We start from the raw sequence: 19,365 nt of genomic DNA on the forward strand, positions 1-19,365 counted from the left end.
ACCCTTAATATATTAAAAATAAAACACCTCGCCATAATTAGGAATTTAATTAAACTTTCTTAAAACTTAGGATCGCAAATAAACAATATAAAAATGTTAAACTTTGAACTGTGATGTGTAAAATCATTAAACAAAAAAAAAAGTGTATAAAAGTAAAACTAAAGCTTTACATCTAATATGAAACGATACAAAAAAGATTTTTTGGTCATCAGTTCCTATTTTAGCAAATGGATGCCAAATTTATTGAGTGTATTGTAAACTTTTTCCTATTTGTTCATTTATGAGGCTTTTTTATAGTAATTGTACTTGAACTGGAATACTCTTCCCCTTTTTCTGCGCTTTTTGCTTCGTTTTCAGCCTCCATAACTCTGCTTAGAGTTCTTACTGCTTTCACAGTAGTTGACACATTTCTTACATCTAAAAAGGTTTTTATCCAATAAGAAATGCTTATGTGGAGTTAATTTAAAGCTATCAATATCAGGTAATAAATTGGTTTTTATGCTTTTTAAGTAAATTATAAATTTGTCTTTAAATTTTTTCTGTAGGATCATTAGATAATTTAGAATAATTACCATCATTAATTAATAAATTTAATTTATTTTCATAAGTGTTAATATTTAAAAGGACAGTAACATTACCTTTATCGGCTGGAAGTATTTTAATAGTGTTATCGGATTTAAGTGTTTTTAAAGCTTTTAATTCTAAGGAGTTTAAATTTTGTTTCATTTTAATTGGTTTTTCAATTTCTATCTTTGTCCTAATTTTAAATTCATCTGGTAAACAACGTTGTTTATTTATGTACTGTGAAGTGTGTGGATGGCTTCTAAAGGCCTGATGATGCTCTAACTAGAGCGAAATACGTGTAGCCCGTTTTGTTACATGTTGTGAAACCGTGACTTTTTGTTTTTCTTTGTTTTTCGCCAATTTTGCTCTTTCTAAGATTTTATTTGTTTTATTATTTTTGTATGATATGTGTAATCTTAAGCATGTTGGTCCTAAATTATTCATTTTGCATTTATATAAAAATTTTAGTTTAATATACGTTTTTTCTAAATGTCTAAAAATATCTAAACAATTAGGCCCATATCTTTGATTTGAGAGAAAGAATTCATAGATATAATAAAATTAATTTAAATAATGAAATACAAAAATTAAAAAATTACTTATTTAATTTAGTTAATTAAAACGATATAAATCAAGAACTTTTAAACACAAATAATAATGATTTTATCCAAAAGTTCTGCCTAAATTAAATATCATTTCAACTATAAAAAACGCAACGAAAGACTTACCAATGGATCAACAAGATGAATTTAGAATTAAGACAAAGATATAAATTAAAAAACCATTTAAAATTAAACAAAATTTAACTCTTAAGAATTAAAATCTTCAAGGACACTTAAATCCGATAACACTATTAAAATACTTCCAGCCGATAAAGGTAATGAATGCTACTGTTCTTTTAAATATTAACACTTATGAAAATAAATTAAATTTATTAATTAATGATGGTAATTATTCTAAATTATCTAAAGATCCTTCAGAAAAAATTGAAAGACAAATTTGTAATTTACTTAAAAAGCATAAAAAGAAAATATGCTTAGCCAGAAAAAACTCTTTATCCAGTTATAGTAGGACAGAATAACAGAACAACAATAAAACCCAAATTAGAGAATCTATTCTCTTAATCCTCCCTTGGAGCCGTGGAAGTATCAGATTTCTCTGAATTAAACAATGTAAACAAAACGCTTGGTTTGTTTTAAGCGATAATTTCAGAATTAAGAATTCAATAAACTTGAAGAAACAAATTACATGGAAGATGTTGGATTTTCTTTCATAAGGCTGAATATTCCGAAGGACATTTACATTCTTTTAAGTAAGAAACCAAAGAGATTTTGCAGGAGTGACAATCGTAATCAGGATAAGAGAGCCTATTATTTATCTCTTCTTTTGCACACGGATTAGTTCTATCATGATTTGAAGTCAATAATCTGCGAAATATTAGAAATTTGTAATGAAAAAAGTCGTCTAAAAGACTTCTTGACATTAAGCTAATATACCTTATTTATTGTAAGATATATAGGACGATTTCATTTTCAATTTCATCCTGTACTTACGTTTTACTGCACCTAAACTATCAACACTGCTCTTAGATCGTACTTGAGTAGAAGAATCTTTCCGTGGCGTCCGTGCTTTGGCAGACACACTCGAATGTTTTCTGGGGCTTCCAGATTTGTATCCATACGTCCTTCCTCTCTCATCCAGCCATTCAACACGTCCAGGCAACTATACAAAATAAAAACCATTTTTAAATTTTTTTGTCAGACGTGTGTATATTCAAATTTTAGATGGATTTACAAGTTCGAGTGATCATAGTTTCACTGACCGATGTCGGAGTTATTTGCAGGTGTGTTTCCATGTCGTTCTGGTATCTTATCTCAGAGTCTGCTTTTTTGATTGATTCTAGTAGTGCGTCGGTTGAGTATTTTTGTTTTAGTTTTAAATCTTTTGAATGACCTGAGGGAACATTAAAATTTTAGCAGTTAGTTCATTTAAAAATGTTGAATTTACCTTTTTTGTTTTCGGGAGAATCACCTTTTTTACCATAGTCGCCCTCTCCGTATTCATCATCAGATGATAATTTGCTGATTAGTTGAATTGGTTTTTCGCTGGCATCATGGAAAATAGACTTTCTTAGTATTGGCTTATTAGATTCCACATGTTTATTCTCCTTAATAGCATATTTTGATGCTGAAATGAATTGTTTGTTAGATGGTATATCTGACTTATTCTATATGATATTACCGATGGCCTTATCGTCGATAGTGCTATCGCAAAGCGAATATTTCATATACGTAGATTTTCTAGAGTCTTTAGGCTTTCTCGGGTGAGCAGGCTCCATTTTACTAACTCTTGCTGCTGTTGGTGTACTTATTGTATTTGTTAATACCTCATTCAAGATGCCATGTTCAGCAGCCTGCGCTATTGACGGCCCCGCCATCTTTGAAGGACTTATTGATGCTCTAAGAAATATTTGATATACATTTCGTAAATGTACTATATTCTCTTACCTATTAGACGGATCACTCGCATACTCTCCAAATTGAGATGTCATAGTAAAACGTCTCGATTTAGGAGTATCCATTTCCACGAGTGGTGGTGAAAGCACTTCTTCTTGAGGAATAGCTTTCGGAGAAGGAGGAATTAATTGTGACCTTTTCAAAAGCCTATTACCGGCAGTTACACTATAATGATGTCCCGGATGTGGTACGTTGGTGATCGCATTTGGTAATTCCATACCTTCGGCTTCCATATGCATAGAAATGCCTGATTTCTCTGCTAATAGAGGTGCCTGAGACAGGGCAACAGACTTTCTTTGTCGGGCGATTTCTGAAATTCAAATTGCCTTTAATGTTTGAAATACAGTGTTATAATAAGTGCACCTGAAAAAGTGCTCATTCTTGGATGAAGAATGGAGGTAGCTCGACGACCGTCTGGAAGAGAATCGACACAGTACTGTCCAGGAAAAACTTGAGAGCAATAAGTTAAATCTGCTACGTCCTCTTCCATCGCAAGGGTGCATTGTGTAAGGATATTTTTACGTTTGTCTTCGATTTGGTCCCGTCCAGTCATGGTGGATATTCTTGGTGGATCGTCTGGTGATTGCGGCCTTAATCCATCGCCATATTCGGTGCATTCGCCTGAGTCGCATGGTGGTTTCTTGCCTGTAAAAAAGGTGATAGATAAGTTGTTTATATTACAGATACGATTGGCATGATAATAGTGCGATAACTACATAGAAGATATTTTAACCATGAGATCTTTTGTGGCTCCGATCACGGTAACCAATTCAATTTTTAGACTCCATCATCAACTTTTTTTATTAGCGCTTTATTGAATTATACTAGATCTAAATAGTCCCTTTAACTAATGAAAGCAGAAATCCCAATTTTTTTAAATTAGAACCAATGCAACAAGGAAAACAATAAACAACTGTCTGGGACTAGCAAACCTGATCATGCTGAATCAATCAGTTCTGATAATATTAAAGAATGTTCTTACACACCTCTCAAAAATATATAATAAGCTAAACCTGATATTCTTAAAAATCTAAGTGTCATAGTGTTCCAGTGTTGTAGACTAACCCTAGTTTATCATGAATATTGAGGATGAAGAGATCAGGAAAGTGGCTTTTTCTACATTGAATTATTAAGCTAGATGACGTGGGCATTATCTTTTTGTGCTGAGGTTTTGCACCCCATCTATAATGAATTTAGTTCGTCTACTCTGCAAAATTCATTGATCCAAGAAAATTGACCGTTTAAACATCAGATGCATATATCACCAACCTTTAGTCTAGAAGTAACTTTCAACTTTTAGTTAAATATTGAATATTTTTAATGATATTGTATAAACATGCACCTGTTTTTAAAAATGCGTTCCAAATATAAATATTACTAGAGATATACATACAGTGCGGCTCTTAATTGTCCCCCTCCCCCTCTTACCTTTTGAATACGTTTATATAAAAAATTTAAATTTGGCACATATCATTAGCAACCTTAATACTACTTTTTCGTCCCTTCAAACTTCAAAATGGCGGCGGGACGACATTTTGAATATAATTTCCCATATATCATTTGAAAGCTCCAACTGAATACTTTCTGGCCCTAGAATATTTAAGCAATTACTGCTACCCATAGCAAAATGGCAGCCTTCTTTCTAAATCTTATTTTTCGCATTTTTATTTATTTTTATTTTCTTCACTACACCTTTTCAGGTGTAATTTGAAGAGTTTGTATCTTTTATTAATATCAAAAAAAAATCAAATCAAAATCTTGTATATCCTTATCTTAGTTTTTAAATTAGAGGATTATAGGAACACAGTGATGTTTTTCTTTTATAATTAAACAGGTTAAAGAAGAAAAACACTATTTACAGATGATACAAATACTATTAAGAAAATAGGGGGAAAAGTTGAATACTCATTTATATATCTTTATCTCAGTTTTTAAATTAGAGGTGTATGAGAACAGAGTGATGTTTTTCTTGTACACTTAAACAAGTTAAAGTATAAAGACACTATTTACAGATGATCCAAATACTATTAGGAAAACCAAACGGTGATATAGAAATAGGGGGAAAAGTTGAATACTAGTATTTAGTTAGAATATTAATTCTGCAATTGTTTTATTTGCTGCTTCCCATACAGCAATGCATTAATTTAATATAGTTTTTACGAGAGATGAATAAACTAACTTAAGTAAATAATAGTCCATAAACTGCCTTAGTTTTACTATAAATTCCATTGATTATAAGGAAAGTTCAAATAATGATCATTCCCAATTAATATTTGGTACTGGTCTTCCAATAAAGGAAAAAACAGATTCAATAAGAAAGAAAACTTATTTAATACTGATATGGTGTTGTCACACAAAAAGTTCATACTACATTAAAACCCTCAATAAAAGGGGACAAAATAATATTTTTTTACAATACTTACCATCTTTCCCAGAACCACAACCGCAAGTCAAATCAGGATCATCACAAGTACATGGCTCGTCTAAAAGCAACTAATTGTAATAAAGTAATATTTGTGATTTAAAATAAATAAATTACCCCAGTGGTCCCCGCATCTGCATAACGGCCTATCAACTAAAAAAAAAATTATTAGTTTATTTATAATCGTATGTTTTTTATTAATTTGAATCAGCAACAACATACTAATTGCCTGGTTTGCTTTGTAATCAGTAGTACAAACACATTGGTCCATCCTATCATGCCTTCTTTTCATAGTCCAGTATGGGGCAGGGAAACGCTTCAAAGATCTATCAAATGAACAAATCAACATGTCTTGAATATTAATTATATACCACTGTACTTACACTAGGAGGCATATTAAATCACCTAAAAACAGTAACGCTGTGATGAAACCAAAAACAATTCCAATAATGCAAATTGTGTCGTTGGTGGTGAGTAAAATACATCCAGAGTATAGACAGAACATTAGAAATCCCGCTGCGGCGACCATCACCCATCCGAAGTAGGTTACTGGTCTAAAATTGTCTTAGTTGCTTATAAAGTTAAATATTTATTATTATATTTTTTTTAACCTGACGCTATTCCAAGAAGCAAGATCCACCCATGTAATTGCTACGAACGTTCCTGCTATAGCCATCGGAGCTGGAGGTAGCAAAATGTATCGAACACTATCAAGCGGATGTTTAATTTGATGTTGGTTTCTGTAATATTCGACTTTTTGGAAATACACGGCAGCCAACGCAAGACATATTACTGAAAGGATCTGAAAGTAGTTACGCATGTCTGAGGTCAAAACCCTTCTAGTTTAATACTGTTACTCACAAACTCCGCGACGGTTAGACCAATCATCTGAAACCATTTTACGGCCCGCTCCTTTTTTACATTTTCTTGCCGAGATTTTACTTTTTTACTTTCTTTGTCATCCTGGAGACCTCTGCTTCGACTTCTGTTAGCTGAATATGGCATTTTTTCTGGTATAGATTACGTTAATTTTAATTTGGTTTATTATTTCTGGATAATATTACATCATTTTTAGAACAATTGTCTAATCACGTTGACAGACATGTTTCGAATTTGGCATTTAATGGTTTAACTGAGGTTCTAAGATTTTCACCTAAATCGATCTTCAGGTGATTTGATGGGGTTCTTGGTAGGTTATGAAGTTGACTTTGTGCTGGGTGTTTGGATTTGATGCGTTTTGAAAGTAATGATGAAGGTATTGATAATAATGCTCATGGTCTTTGCCTAGAAACGAAGTTCAAAGGAAATATTTACATCATGTTTCATGTTTGCCTTCCAAGTATACTCCATTAAATGGTTCTAGCTAAATAAAATTTATTTATCTTTCAACAGGCTATAAAACATTTGTCTTAGGTGTTTCCTTGAACCAATCAACTACTATCTTCTTAGAAAACTTTAAGTCTAAGTAATCTATTGATTTGGTTGCTTATTGTCAATTTTTAATAATAAGTTAAAGCAACATAATTCGGGTAAATCAAGTACCCTGGAATCTCTAAAAGCTGAATCTAGCTTGATCTGATCTGTGTAATATATTCTTATAAAGAACAATTTTCGAAATCCTTCTTTCTTATTCAAATCAATTTTTATAGGTTCCAGATATCCAATATGAGTTACTTACAATAATTTAACTCCATAACTTAGTTGCGATTGTACAAATGAAAAATAGAACATTTTAGGCTAATAGGATGGTATTTTGAGTTTGCCTGTGCCCAAATTCGGTACTGTACGAATTCGATAGAGAAGCAAACAATGAGATATTAAATCTAAATTTGCAGTACCGTAGGAACTTTTTTGCAAAAAAATTTCTTTGCAAAAAAGTGTTTTTTCATATTTTTATGAAGATCTCAGCTCTATCTGTTGCTCTATATGATCCCCTTTGTTATAATATAGCCTAAATTTTTCATATATCTGTTACACTAATATCCTATTATAATAAGGTGTCTCTTATTATTATGGCCAAATTCCAAAAACTGTACGTCCATGTAAGTTTTACCAAGAATTTTCTGTTAATGTTTGGACGTTATCAGAAAATTTTGGATTGGTCGTATTGTGCTTCCTGCAAGGTTAAATGCGAACAGTTTATCAACCTTTAATTTCTGATGTCTTTTGCTGTCGGAAATTCAGTTACCGTCAAGGTCAAGTCGAGGTGGTCCTATTGCCTGGCCACCAAGATCACCCAATCACATTTCCCTTGATTTTAATTTATAGTGGTACATAAAAGATTTAGTCTATGCGCAAGTTTCAAATTTAAGGGAAGATTTATTGGAGCGTATTCAGCTGCTGAACAGATACAACAAAACAGGGGTCAAATACGTATAACTACATCATCTGTTGTCTTACAGGCATAAGCCTGCATTCAACAAGGAGATTATGAATATATTGTCCATTAACTTTTTTCAAAATAAAGTCATTCTTTATTATAATATGATATCAGATGCTTGTTTTTGTTCCCCGTTCGTTTTATAGAAACTGCCTTCAGCGTTTTTTTTACTCAGTTTTTCGTTCCTCATATATGTTCATTTCAAGTTTTTAAATTGTCACTTTGTTTATATATAAAATTTATGGAAATTTTTTTTTAGAAAAGAATAAAGTGCTTGAAAAAAGACGAAAAATTGACAGTATTCGTCTAAAACGAGATAAAAATAGACTTTAACTGTCTGGAAGAAAAGCAAATTGATTTTAAGCACCCAAAGGATGAGAAAACTGCCTTCAGTTGCCTGGAAGAGCCATAAATAAATTTACTTTGATGACCTAAAGTCTGGAAAAATACTAAGATCAAAATCACTTTCTATACCTTGGAATGATAATTCTTTTAAACCCTCTCTTCCTTATTTACGTATCTAAAAACCACTTCTCTGTTTTCAGGCTCAATATTAGTTGCTGTAACATTAGTTCAAACAGCCGATTAATTTACGTACAAAATATTTTGACAACCATGTGTTTCAATAAAATACCGTTTCAGTACTCGGTGGTAAACGATTCGTTATGACAGTACCGGGGAAAAAACCCAAGAGTCAAGTTGGTCGATCATAACGTGTCTTTCTAAACCGATATTATTTTACATATTTATTACCGCAGTTTCAGAGGTGCTCTGCCATGATTATTCCGTAATTTTGTACAATTTATTGTCATTTATTGAGATTCGCGGGTTTTGCTAACGAGCCGGAAAGATTACAGTGGCGGAACTAACTTGAACCATAATAAAATTAAGGAACAGTTACATAGACCTACTGGTCGTTGGAGCACCTATAAATTGCTTAATTGGTGAGTTTCTCGAAAGTTTATTTACCTTCTTTCGTAATAATCTCACATATGTTGGTTGTTGAAAAGCAGTGAGCATTTTCTTGGACAAAACTGTAAAAATTGGTTTTGTGACCGCTAAAATGGTTTGTTTTTAGCGCCCCTCAATATCTTATTATTGAAAAATTAAATTAAAAAAATGCCTGAAAATCTAATTCCATTTCTTGGGCCCAAATCTGACTGCCAAGCAAATCGGTGGAAAATATTTAAAAGAAAAAAATCAATTTGAGTCCTAGGCTAAGTTCATTTTTTCTTTCGAAATTCTATTATAGGAATTTGATTATTTATTGAAGAAAATCTAACCGGTGAACTCTACCTTAATCTGCTGGAAGATGCATTAGACCCCTTAATAACATCTAGCTTAGAAAATCAAACTGATGCAGCGGGTAATATGATTTTGAAAGAAAATTTAATACACTCCAACAAGATGGAGCTCTACCACACTATTTTCTTCCGGTTAGAAAATGGTTAAATGATAGATTTCCTGGCAGATGGATTGGTCGACGGAGAGCAATTGAATGGCCGCCACGATCACCCGATTTATCACTTTTAGATTTTTTTTATGGGGGCATTTAAAATCAGTTGTTTTTAAAACTCAACCTAGTAATTTGGAAGATTTAAAAAGAACAATCACAGCTGCGTGTAGAGAAATCCAGGCAGAACTTTTTCAAAATATTAAAAAGGAGACTTTATTACTGTTTGGCAAAGAATGACAGACAACTTTTGAACATTTAATAAACTAAGTTATCTTTTATTACTTCTTTATGTTCTATTTCATTACAATAGCTATTACTTAAACAAATAAAAATCTTTACGGTTTTAATTTGTTTCTTATAAAGTAATAACAAAAAGATAAAGTATGTGGTATCTTTGAAACGGTAATTAAAAGACTTGAAAAGGGAGGTATCAACCAACCCCCCTTTCCATTTATGATTTTAGAGGTTATGTCTGCCCCCGCCAGGGGGCTGCTGCAATTCGATTGTAAACTAACCTAAAAAATGTCTCCTTTAAAAATAAAGTTGACGGGTTTTTGGAAATTTTTAAATTTTATACAGGGGCAGAAATATAGAGGGTGCTATCTGTTCAAATTGACACCACTTCTAGCGACCTACAAACACTAATGACAAATTAAAACTAAAACATCAAAACTATAGTGAAACTTTCCTTGCAAATACAATATTTTAATCCTCCAATAAATACATTAAATATTTTTTATATAATTTACTAAGAAACTTGAATTATAGATTTACGGTATAGAAAATAACATTCCACGTTTATCTTGTTTTGCAGGAATTAGGCTTCAACATTACAGATGCCCAGATTAAAGAAATGGAAGCGCACATCTACGATATTGATTTTAAAGCGGCCGCAGAGGAAGAAAAACTTACGAGACATGACGTTATGGCTCACGTTCACGTGTATGCTAAGCTTTGCCCCTTAGCCGCTCCTATTATCCACGCCGGAGCCACGTCATGTTTTGTTGGCGACAACACTGACCTTATCATCCTTCGGGACGGCTTGGAGATGCTACAGAGCAGAGTTGCTGCAGTAATAGGAAATTTGGCAAAATTCTGCGATGAATATAAGTAAGAGTGTGGTTACCTATTTTATTGTAAAATTATTTAACACACTGTTAAGATCTGTTCCAGCTTTGGGTTTTACCCACTTGCAACCAGCTCAGCTAACGACAATAGGTAAAAGAGCTACCTTGTGGCTTTTCGACCTGCTGATGGATGAAAGAGCGTTGCGAAGAGCCAAGGACGATCTGAGGTTTAGAGGTGCTAAGGGTACTACAGGAACTCAAGCCTCCTTTTTACAAATTTTTAACGGAAATACTGAAAAGGTTAAAGCATTGGATAAGAGAGTGTCTGAGCTGTGCGGTTTTAATAAGGTGTATCCTGTCACTGGCCAGACATATAGTAGAAAGGTCGATGTGGAAGTCGTTTCAGTTTTATCATCTTTAGGTAAATAGGGTTTATACAGGGGTGATTTGCGACCCACTGTACATACTTATGTGGAGTATAAGGCATGCATAAGGTTTTTAAGGATATTTAAATTTTCGTATTTTAATAAAAACTTGTTTACTCTATAGTTCCTAAACGGCTTAGCCAAAATACAAACCCTTTCGGGCATATACACTTTTTGACGCTTAAAAAGTAGCGAAGTTTTAGGGCCGGATTCAGCCAATTCACAAAAGGGGCCCTTTAATTGTGACATACCCTGTATATCAGAATTCAGTTTTTTTGACTTAAAAACTGCATATATTTCTGAAGAAAAATATGCCACTATGTTGAGCGGCATACCAAAGGTTATGTAGCAAAGAAATCTTGCGATGTAAGCGTTAATAATAAAAATGTTTACTGCTTGGCCTTTAAATCAAAACGATCTCTCATACTAATAAATTCAAATTACCGTCTCTTCTAACTGATTTTTTTATTTGGTTACACAAAAAAAGTTCAATGTTGAATATGCAGATATCGTGTTTATGTATTGTGATTTCCGGATCGAAGAATTCTGAATCACCAAACGTTTCGAAAAGATCCCATCACAAGCACTAGGCAAATTTTTTCTCAATTAACGGTACCATAGTCACGAGTATGGAAAATCATAAAAAATTAAAATTTATACCCTTTCCATGCACAAGAGGTACAAAGATTAGAAGAAGGTGACCACTTGCCTAGACAAATAACCGAACAAGTATTTTAAGACCGCTTTTTACTGATGAAACCCAATTCACAAGGGACGGAGTCTTTACTTCAAGAAACTTTCATGTATGAGCCAATAAAAATCCCCATTTAGGCTAATGCTCAACGGAAGTTTTCGGTGAATGTTTGGTGCGGCCTAATAAATGATCGTTTAATTGGACCACATTTTTTTCCCCGAACGACTAACGGCTGCTGTGTATTTAAACTTTCTTCAAAATATTTTACCGGGCTTGTTTGAAGAGTAAATTTAAAAGGCATATACTTCCAACACGATGGGGCAGCCGCGTATTATGGAATTGATATTCAAGACATGATCTTGATCAACAACTTGCTGATTGATGGATTGGACGCGGCGGTTCACATCCTTGGCCAGCTAGGTCGGCAGACTTTAATCCAGTCGACTATTTTTTATGGGGGCATCTAAAACAAAAAATATACAGTGTTCCAATCGAAACTAAAACTTAATTAATAAATCGGATAAATTATTATTGTGACGATATTAAAGCAAGCCCTCAATTGATTCACCGCTCGATTTAAACAAAAGCGTGCACAAAAATATAGAGAAATCGGTGGTATGCATTTTGTAAACATTTTATAGATTTTAACGCGTTGACACTTATCCGGCGTGTTTTTAAAACATTAAGCCCCGCTTTCATTGGCATATCTTTTATGAAATTGACGAAAAACAAAGAAAAACACAAAGTCACGGTCTCACAACATGTAATAAAACGGGCTACACCTGTTTCGCAGGCCTTTAGAAGCCATCCACACACTTCACAGTATATAAAGTTTTATTTATGTACTGTGAAGAAAATTACCTTCAAGTTTTCTTTTTTCCATGCTGCTTTCCAATTCTTCTTTGTAGGGCGTGCTAGTTATAACCGCAGCTTTACCACTTCTTGTACTCTTTTTTTTAATAATATCTTGTGAAGTAGTTGGAACAGGCATTAAATTTGCAGGAGTAACCTGTTTCAAAGCAGTAATCTGTCTCTCTGGGGTAATCCGTCTCTCAGGGCTTTTTTCTTTTGGCTCGTTCTTATCTAATTCATCCTCTATTGTTTCTATTTCTATATTTTCTTCCTGAACTGTTTCTGCTTCTACTAGTTCTTCACCAGGCATATCCTGCACTTCTGCCACAAAGTCATGTTCTTTAAATATGTGTCTGTCAGGAGGGAACATTCCAGTTTTTCTAAAGCCGCTGATGGCCGTGTCCATGGTGGCCGCTTTTATGTAGGCTTTCCCAAAAAGTTCTCCTATCTGATAGCCTGTTACTACACGTCCGGGATTCAACCTTAGCCAGTTTGTAATTTCCTGTGTGTAGTACGTTTTAAACGGAGACATAAAAGCAACGTCCAATGGTTGCATCCAATGAGTTGAATGTGGTGGAAGGCATATTATGTGAACATAATTTTCTCGCGCCACAGTTATGACCTCCAAATTTTTTGTGTGGGAATAATGGCCGTCAAGTATTAAAACCACTGGATCATCAGAGCTAGGCTTTGTCAGATTAATAAAATGGCGAAGCCATTCCACAAAGTGGCTCATACAAATTAAAAAATGCTGCAACATTTTCTCTAGTGAAGGATTTAATTCGTGCATATGATATTCCTTGAGGAGTTCGTAATGATAATTCTTTGTGTCTTGACAGAAACCATTTCTTCCCAGCAGATTCTTTGGCGACGCTAAATGGACTTTTTATTATATTATTAGCTTTGCATAAGCTATATGCCAATCTGCACACATCTTTTTGTGTAATACCAAAAAAATTTCTTTCCATTTCTAAGCAGTGCTTTGCGAGCAGCGATTCCATTTCTTGTGAAAAGACAGTGAAGAATTCAAGTCCAATCAAAGTGTCCCAGAGAAGAATTCACAATATCTTCAGGATTGCCTTCCATTTTTACGTACTTTTCCAAGATCGTTTGGGGCACATCGTGGGTTCTCGCACTCTTTTTGTAACCCATTTGACCTTGTCTGACAGCTAAAATTGCTGAAATCATTTGCTGCTTGTCCCAAACTTTCCTTTTTTTAGGCATCTAAAATAAAATATTTGGTATTAATCAAAAAGTAAATAATTATCTCCTAATATTGGGTACCCCAAATTAGGAGCAAATTAGATTTTTGGAAGGGGCGACTTTTTACAAAAATTAAGATGTTTTTTTAAAAATCATATTCATTTTCATAAACTACGCAAAATGTAATAAAGAATAGTAATATTAAAAGTTTAAAACTTACCTTTAAGTCGCTTAAAATATCCAAATCTACAACCGGCAAAAAAACTTTATTTTTCAAACAAACTTAACCTTAAACGTCAAAACGAACTACGTCTTTGCTTCAAGGAGGGAATAAGCGCTTCTGGCGCATCTTCGTGGTTGGTACGTAATGCATATAATAAATGTCGCAACTAGTTCTAGCTCAAAATTGAACTACCCTATATTAGGGACTATCCCCATATTAGGCGACTTTCCTCTAGTTTTGATTTGTTTAAAAGGCCAAGCACTAAATATTTTTAGGTATAGCTTTAATACACACATCGCTAAAAAGACGTGTGTACCATCTAAAGATCTTCTGTTGTACATAACCTTTGGTGTGCCATTCAACATAATATGTAAATGTATGTAGTTTAAAAAAAAACTCAAAAAAATTCAATTCCGATCTCAAATTTCAGGGTGAATTGTGAGAATTTATTTTGTGAATTCGCTAAATCTGACTTTGAAATTTTGTTACTGAACTTTTGTACTTTTTACCCGAAAGATGTTTGTATACAAAAAATTAAAAAAATCAGCAAAACCTTTTAGAAACTACAGGGTGAATAAGTTCTTACCAAAATACGAAAATTACCCCGTATCTTAGTAATAAATCCGAACTGATCAATTTAAATATCCATTTCGGCATACCCCAGGTATGCCTTGTACTTCACATAAGTATGTACAGTGGGTCACCCTGTATTTATTTTTATGGTCGACATTTCTTATACTAAATACATGTTTGATATTATTTTGATTCTCCTGATAACAAACTAAAAAATTTATTTTATTCAGGGTCCTCTATACATAAAATGTGTTCAGACTTACGTCTCTTAGCCAATATGAAAGAAATCGAAGAGCCATTTGAGAAAAGTCAAATTGGTAGCTCAGCTATGCCATATAAACGAAACCCAATGAGATCTGAAAGGTGTTGTGCTTTAGCTAGACATTTAATGGCCTTGTTTAGTAATGCCGCTAATACACATGCTGTTCAATGGTAAGTGTTTTAGGTAGTTATTTTTGAAAGATGCGTACACATTTCTTGGTTTAGGCTGGAACGTACTTTGGACGACTCGGCCAACCGAAGAATAACCTTGGCCGAAGCATTCTTGAGTGCCGATGCCGCCCTTATAACGTTAACGAACATAACTCAAGGTTTAGTAGTTTATCCGAAGGTTATTGAACGCCGAATTAATCAAGAATTGCCGTTTATGTCTGCTGAAAATATCATTATGGCGATGGTGAAAAAGGGAGGTGATAGGCAGGTAAGGCAGTGGACAATTAAACGATTTTCCTTATAAATTATTTTTTTTCTGTATTTTTAAGGTTTGCCACGAGAAAATTCGAGTTTTATCCCAAGAAGCTGGCAACCAAGTGAAAATCCACGGTAAAGAAAATGATCTGTTGGAACGTGTGAGGGCGGACTCTTATTTTGCTCCTATAGTTAAAGAACTGGACTCATTATTAGATCCTTCCACTTATATCGGAAGAGCACCTGAGCAAGTTACTGAGTTTTTAGAAAGCGAGGTCAAACCTGTTTTGGAGCTGTATAACTTGGAGGAAATTAACAAACCTGTTAGCTTAAATATATAGATGTTTTATATTTACATATACTTTAAAACGTTTTGAAAGAAAAAGTGTATTAAAATTATGTGGTCAAAAAATATATTACTAATCTGTTTATTTTTTATTATATTTTTTCCATAATTAGATTTTATTAGTTTCCTATTTTGCAAAAAAAAAAATTGGCTCTGCAAAGAAGAGGAAAAATACATGAAAAAATTTATATTGTAGTGGTAACTATGCGGTAAAATGCATTTTACAAATTTTTGCGCTATTTATAAAATTCTAAAGATTTTATAATTACTTTATAAAATTTTAGGTTAATTGTTTAAAGTGAATGCTTACATTTTTATATTTTTTAAACGATTTGATTTCCTAGTACCTACGGTTTAATGTTTAATCCGGCTATATGATATTAAGATAAATGATTATAGAGTTTCACATTTAAACATTTAGAAAGATTCTTTCTTTATCACAAATTTATTTCCAAAATTCCAGTAGTAACTAATCCAAAAAACGACTTTGACAAATTAATTTCACGAGGATTCGCAGCATCTTTGAAATAAAGGAAAATCAGAATGCAGAGCTTAATTGAGATGAAAGAAGGGCAACTGGACAAATGCCAGGTAAGAAACATTTTTGCTAATTAGTTCGAATTAAAAAATCATTGGCGAAACTGGAAAGCAATATTTAGAGTCGAACAGAACCAAGGGGACAAGTATAGTATAATTTAAAAATGTCTGTCGAAAAAATTTGTTCGTTGGTAAATGTTTTAGGAAAAATATCCTACATTTTATACATAACATCTAATGTTATTTATATATTCAAAGAAAGGAAGCTAGGTCGGAGAATTAAACGGAAAAAAGACAATTTTATCGGGATACGCACTGAGACAGGAAGCAGAAGAAGTAAAGGTGGTGCCTGCCGATACGTGTTTCTGCTTTTTGGCTTTCTCAGGGTAAGGCAATCAAAAACCAAAAGAAAGAGAGCGGAAAAAAAAACATGAGGGATCACGAATAGGAGCGAACAACTAATTTGTGTAATCAACTCCAGTACCTTCGAGTTTAGAGGGAAAATTTCGAGGAGAACACATGCTGCCAGGTTCCACCTTTACTTTTTCTGCTTCTTGCCTTACTGAGTATTCCGACAAACTTGTCCTTTTGCCTTTTAATTCTTCGATCTAACTTTCTTTTTTTGAAACTATATTGGCTTAGGTTAATGCCACACAGTTAGCATATGCTTCCTTATTGTCGATGCTGTACCTATTTTTTCTCCAAAACTGAAGGTATTAAAGCTGATTACATAAATTGTTTGTTCGCTCCTGTTTGTGATCCCGCATGTTTCTTTTTGAATATAATTCATGAAATATAATGTTAAGTTATAAAAAAAAACAAAAAATTAGCAATTAGGGAGGCAGAAGCGAGGGTCCACAGTAAGGACAGCCTGGCCGCGGGAAAAGCGAGAAAAAAAAAGATTATTATAATATAATATGATATGACGCTGTTGTCTGTTGAATTATTAATGACATGTTTGATTTCCTAAGCTTGAGAACCTTGTTCATAGAGTAACTTTAATCTGACATGCTTTGAGAAACTCTTTTTGCTACGTGTTTTGATCCAGCAGTTGGTTCCACAAGTACGCAACAACAAAAGAGAATGAGCGTTGAAATGATGCCGTATGATGCTGAGGGATTACAAATTTGTGATTAAACCTAGTGTTGCGAATATGACTGGCAGGCCTTAAAATATTTCTTAAATAGGTAGGCTTATTATTATTTATAATGCGGTAAATAAAATTATACATATGAAGTTTTCTCCGGTTTTACATATTTAAATATTTACTCTATTCATATGTGGTGTAATGTGTTCTCTAAAATTTATATTAAAAGAAAGTCTTAGACAGGTATTTTGTACCTTTTGTATCATTCTTTTTTACGTGTGACAGCAAATAATTATTGTATACAGTGTCACCATAATCAACCAGAGACCTAAAGAAGCCAAAAAGCAGAAACACGTGTCGGTAGATCGGTAGACCACCTTTACTTTTTCTGCTTTCTCTCTAACGGAGTATCCCGATAAACGTTTTTTCATTATTTACATGGGACAAATATTAAACATTATCCAGCTACTCCAACTATTCGTAACCATGAAAAGTCGTATTCCATGAAAGGTCCATGGACATTTTCCAGTTGATAATTTCGTACAATCCAAAAGACAGCTTATCTGAGTGTAATGAATAGATTTTGAGAAGCCATTTGACTCGTCATCTTTTCATAGGTATATCAGACATCCATTACTGGTCGAAAGTGCTTCTTAATCCCACAGCTTACAAAATATTAAAAACCATTGAACTAATGAATAATGAAAAGCCATTCGACTTATATTTTTATACACACATTACAGGACATACTATGGATTTAGGTAAATGTCAAGCCCATGGATTGAAAGAGTGAAAAGCCATTAGACTCTTATTATTTTAGCTTTATTCGACGTCCATCTCTTGTCAAAAAATGTATCGTTATTATAATAACATAACTATATTGGACGTCTTATGAATTTACGAAATTATGAATCTCATAGCTTTAATCAAAGGAATTTAGGAAGTTATTGGACAAATAATAATAAAAAGCAAGCCATTCGACATCGGACATTCTAATGAATGTCTTTACAACGAGAACCAAGGTAGTACCGTTTAAATTACCTGTTTCGCAACTTTTTTCAGCAAAATGTATGTTATTGGACCTCCGTCCTTTTAGTGTTTCGTAGTTATTTGGATATATTATAGATAAGGAAGAGCTACTATAAATTGAACTTTCTATACTACATATCCCTCTGCATCAATAAATTATCTGTCCAGTGGATAATTTTATTTAATGGTCATATGGCCGGCAAAGTTTGTAACATTTGTATAATCCTACAGACATCCCTTGGATATCCACTGGATAATAATTAATATTTCAAAAAAGAAGAAACATTTGGATGTCCATTGGATAGATTTGGCAAAGAGCATGGAATGCTCTAATTACTTGAATTTATGGCTGATTTCGTTTATCAAATCAAGTCAAAATTAATTCACATTTTCTGATTTTCTATAAAATATGTTTTCAAACAACTATCAATTAATACCACACATTCTATGAACGTTTCACCAAAAACGTATTAGGGATATTTAAATGTCGAAATATTTAAACATTGGTGGAATTTATTCCCTCTGGTCCAATGCAAATTTTTTAGAGGCTTAAGCAAAGTTTAACGTTTGAGCAAAAATAAAAAATCCTCATATTTAAAAATGTTTATTCCTATATAATCAATTAAAGAGTCCAGGGAAAAAACGGCATTTTTTGGCTTAATTAAGCTTTCTGTTTATTTTGGGGGCATTTTGATAATGATATTATATATACGCGCGACTAACCACGAACTTGGATCTAATTGTTTTCGTGAACGTTCTCGCTATTTTAGTGTTGTTTCTGAACCTGATCGCCGTAGAATCCTTCGTGAATTTGATGAACTACGAAAAACTAATGCACAAAACGCTTATCTTATCATGCGTAGACGTCCTCGAAAAAATAAAGCAGAGTCGAGGCTTAATAATGCCTCGTTTAGTTATCGTGTCCGATTGGTTGAGGATGGAATTGCACGTTTTACAAACCTACACCATTTGAATTCATTGATTGTGACAAAAATTTTGATTTTCACGATTGGAGTACGTTTTTATCATCGCTTTATCGAACAAAGTACACCTTTCGAACCCGACCAATAATCAGGATGCTCAAGTTTCGTAAACTGAGTCACTATTCACGAATCGACTTATATGGGCCTATAATCTAGGTATAAATTTGATAAGTTAATTCGGAAGAATCTAAAAAAAAAAACAAGAAGATCGACAGAAAAAATAGGAGGAAATATTGAGAAAACCTTACCAGGGGCCAATGCCCATCAAAAGAGCTAAATGAAGAGATTTCCAGGATCTAACTACATTTCTTGAGAGAGCAG

General features: G+C 33.2%; 2 protein-coding genes across 3 annotated transcripts in view; one reads left to right on the forward strand and one right to left on the reverse strand.

Annotated features, from left to right (window-relative positions):
• Nucleotides 1-15,491, forward strand: part of LOC126737126 (adenylosuccinate lyase) — a 28,619-nt gene extending 13,128 nt beyond the window's left edge. The window contains exons 2-6 of the mRNA XM_050441874.1: nt 10,153-10,448; nt 10,501-10,826; nt 14,606-14,807; nt 14,862-15,075; nt 15,137-15,491. Of these exons, the coding sequence (XP_050297831.1) occupies nt 10,153-10,448; nt 10,501-10,826; nt 14,606-14,807; nt 14,862-15,075; nt 15,137-15,403 (1,305 nt within the window). The 3' untranslated portion in view covers nt 15,404-15,491. The remainder of the gene's footprint in view (nt 1-10,152; nt 10,449-10,500; nt 10,827-14,605; nt 14,808-14,861; nt 15,076-15,136) is intronic.
• On the reverse strand, nt 32-6,627 carry LOC126737125 (uncharacterized). 2 transcript variants are annotated; one of them, XM_050441873.1, is made up of 13 exons: nt 6,364-6,627; nt 6,114-6,294; nt 5,886-6,056; nt 5,725-5,828; nt 5,620-5,655; nt 5,504-5,563; nt 3,444-3,725; nt 3,072-3,390; nt 2,806-3,023; nt 2,572-2,751; nt 2,387-2,517; nt 2,118-2,286; nt 32-417 (listed from the first exon to the last, which is right to left on the reverse strand). In XM_050441873.1, exons 1-13 carry the CDS (start codon nt 6,398-6,400, stop codon nt 275-277), a joined length of 2,031 nt encoding a protein of 676 aa, XP_050297830.1. In that variant the 5' UTR covers nt 6,401-6,627; the 3' UTR covers nt 32-274. The 2 variants fall into 2 exon arrangements, with proteins under 2 accessions (XP_050297830.1, XP_050297829.1); XM_050441872.1 differs by having other exon boundaries at nt 6,114-6,304.
• Nucleotides 15,492-19,365: the final 3,874 nt, after the last annotated feature.

Source organism: Anthonomus grandis, chromosome 6 (assembly GCF_022605725.1).
Source record: "Anthonomus grandis grandis chromosome 6, icAntGran1.3, whole genome shotgun sequence".
NCBI classification, from domain to species: Eukaryota; Metazoa; Arthropoda; class Insecta; order Coleoptera; family Curculionidae; genus Anthonomus; species Anthonomus grandis.

What these genes read in the sequence shown, in the direction of transcription:
- LOC126737125 (XM_050441872.1), bottom strand. Translation starts at nt 6,507, where the DNA reads ATGCCATATTCAGCTAACAGAAGTCGAAGCAGAGGTCTCCAGGATGAC. An exon ending in GCTTCTTGGAATAGCGTCAG is followed by an intron (nt 6,057 to 6,113) that starts GTTAAAAAAAAT and finishes AGACAATTTTAG; the next exon opens with ACCAGTAACCTACTTCGGAT. An exon ending in GATTTAATATGCCTCCTAGT is followed by an intron (nt 5,829 to 5,885) that starts GTAAGTACAGTG and finishes TTCATTTGATAG; the next exon opens with ATCTTTGAAGCGTTTCCCTG.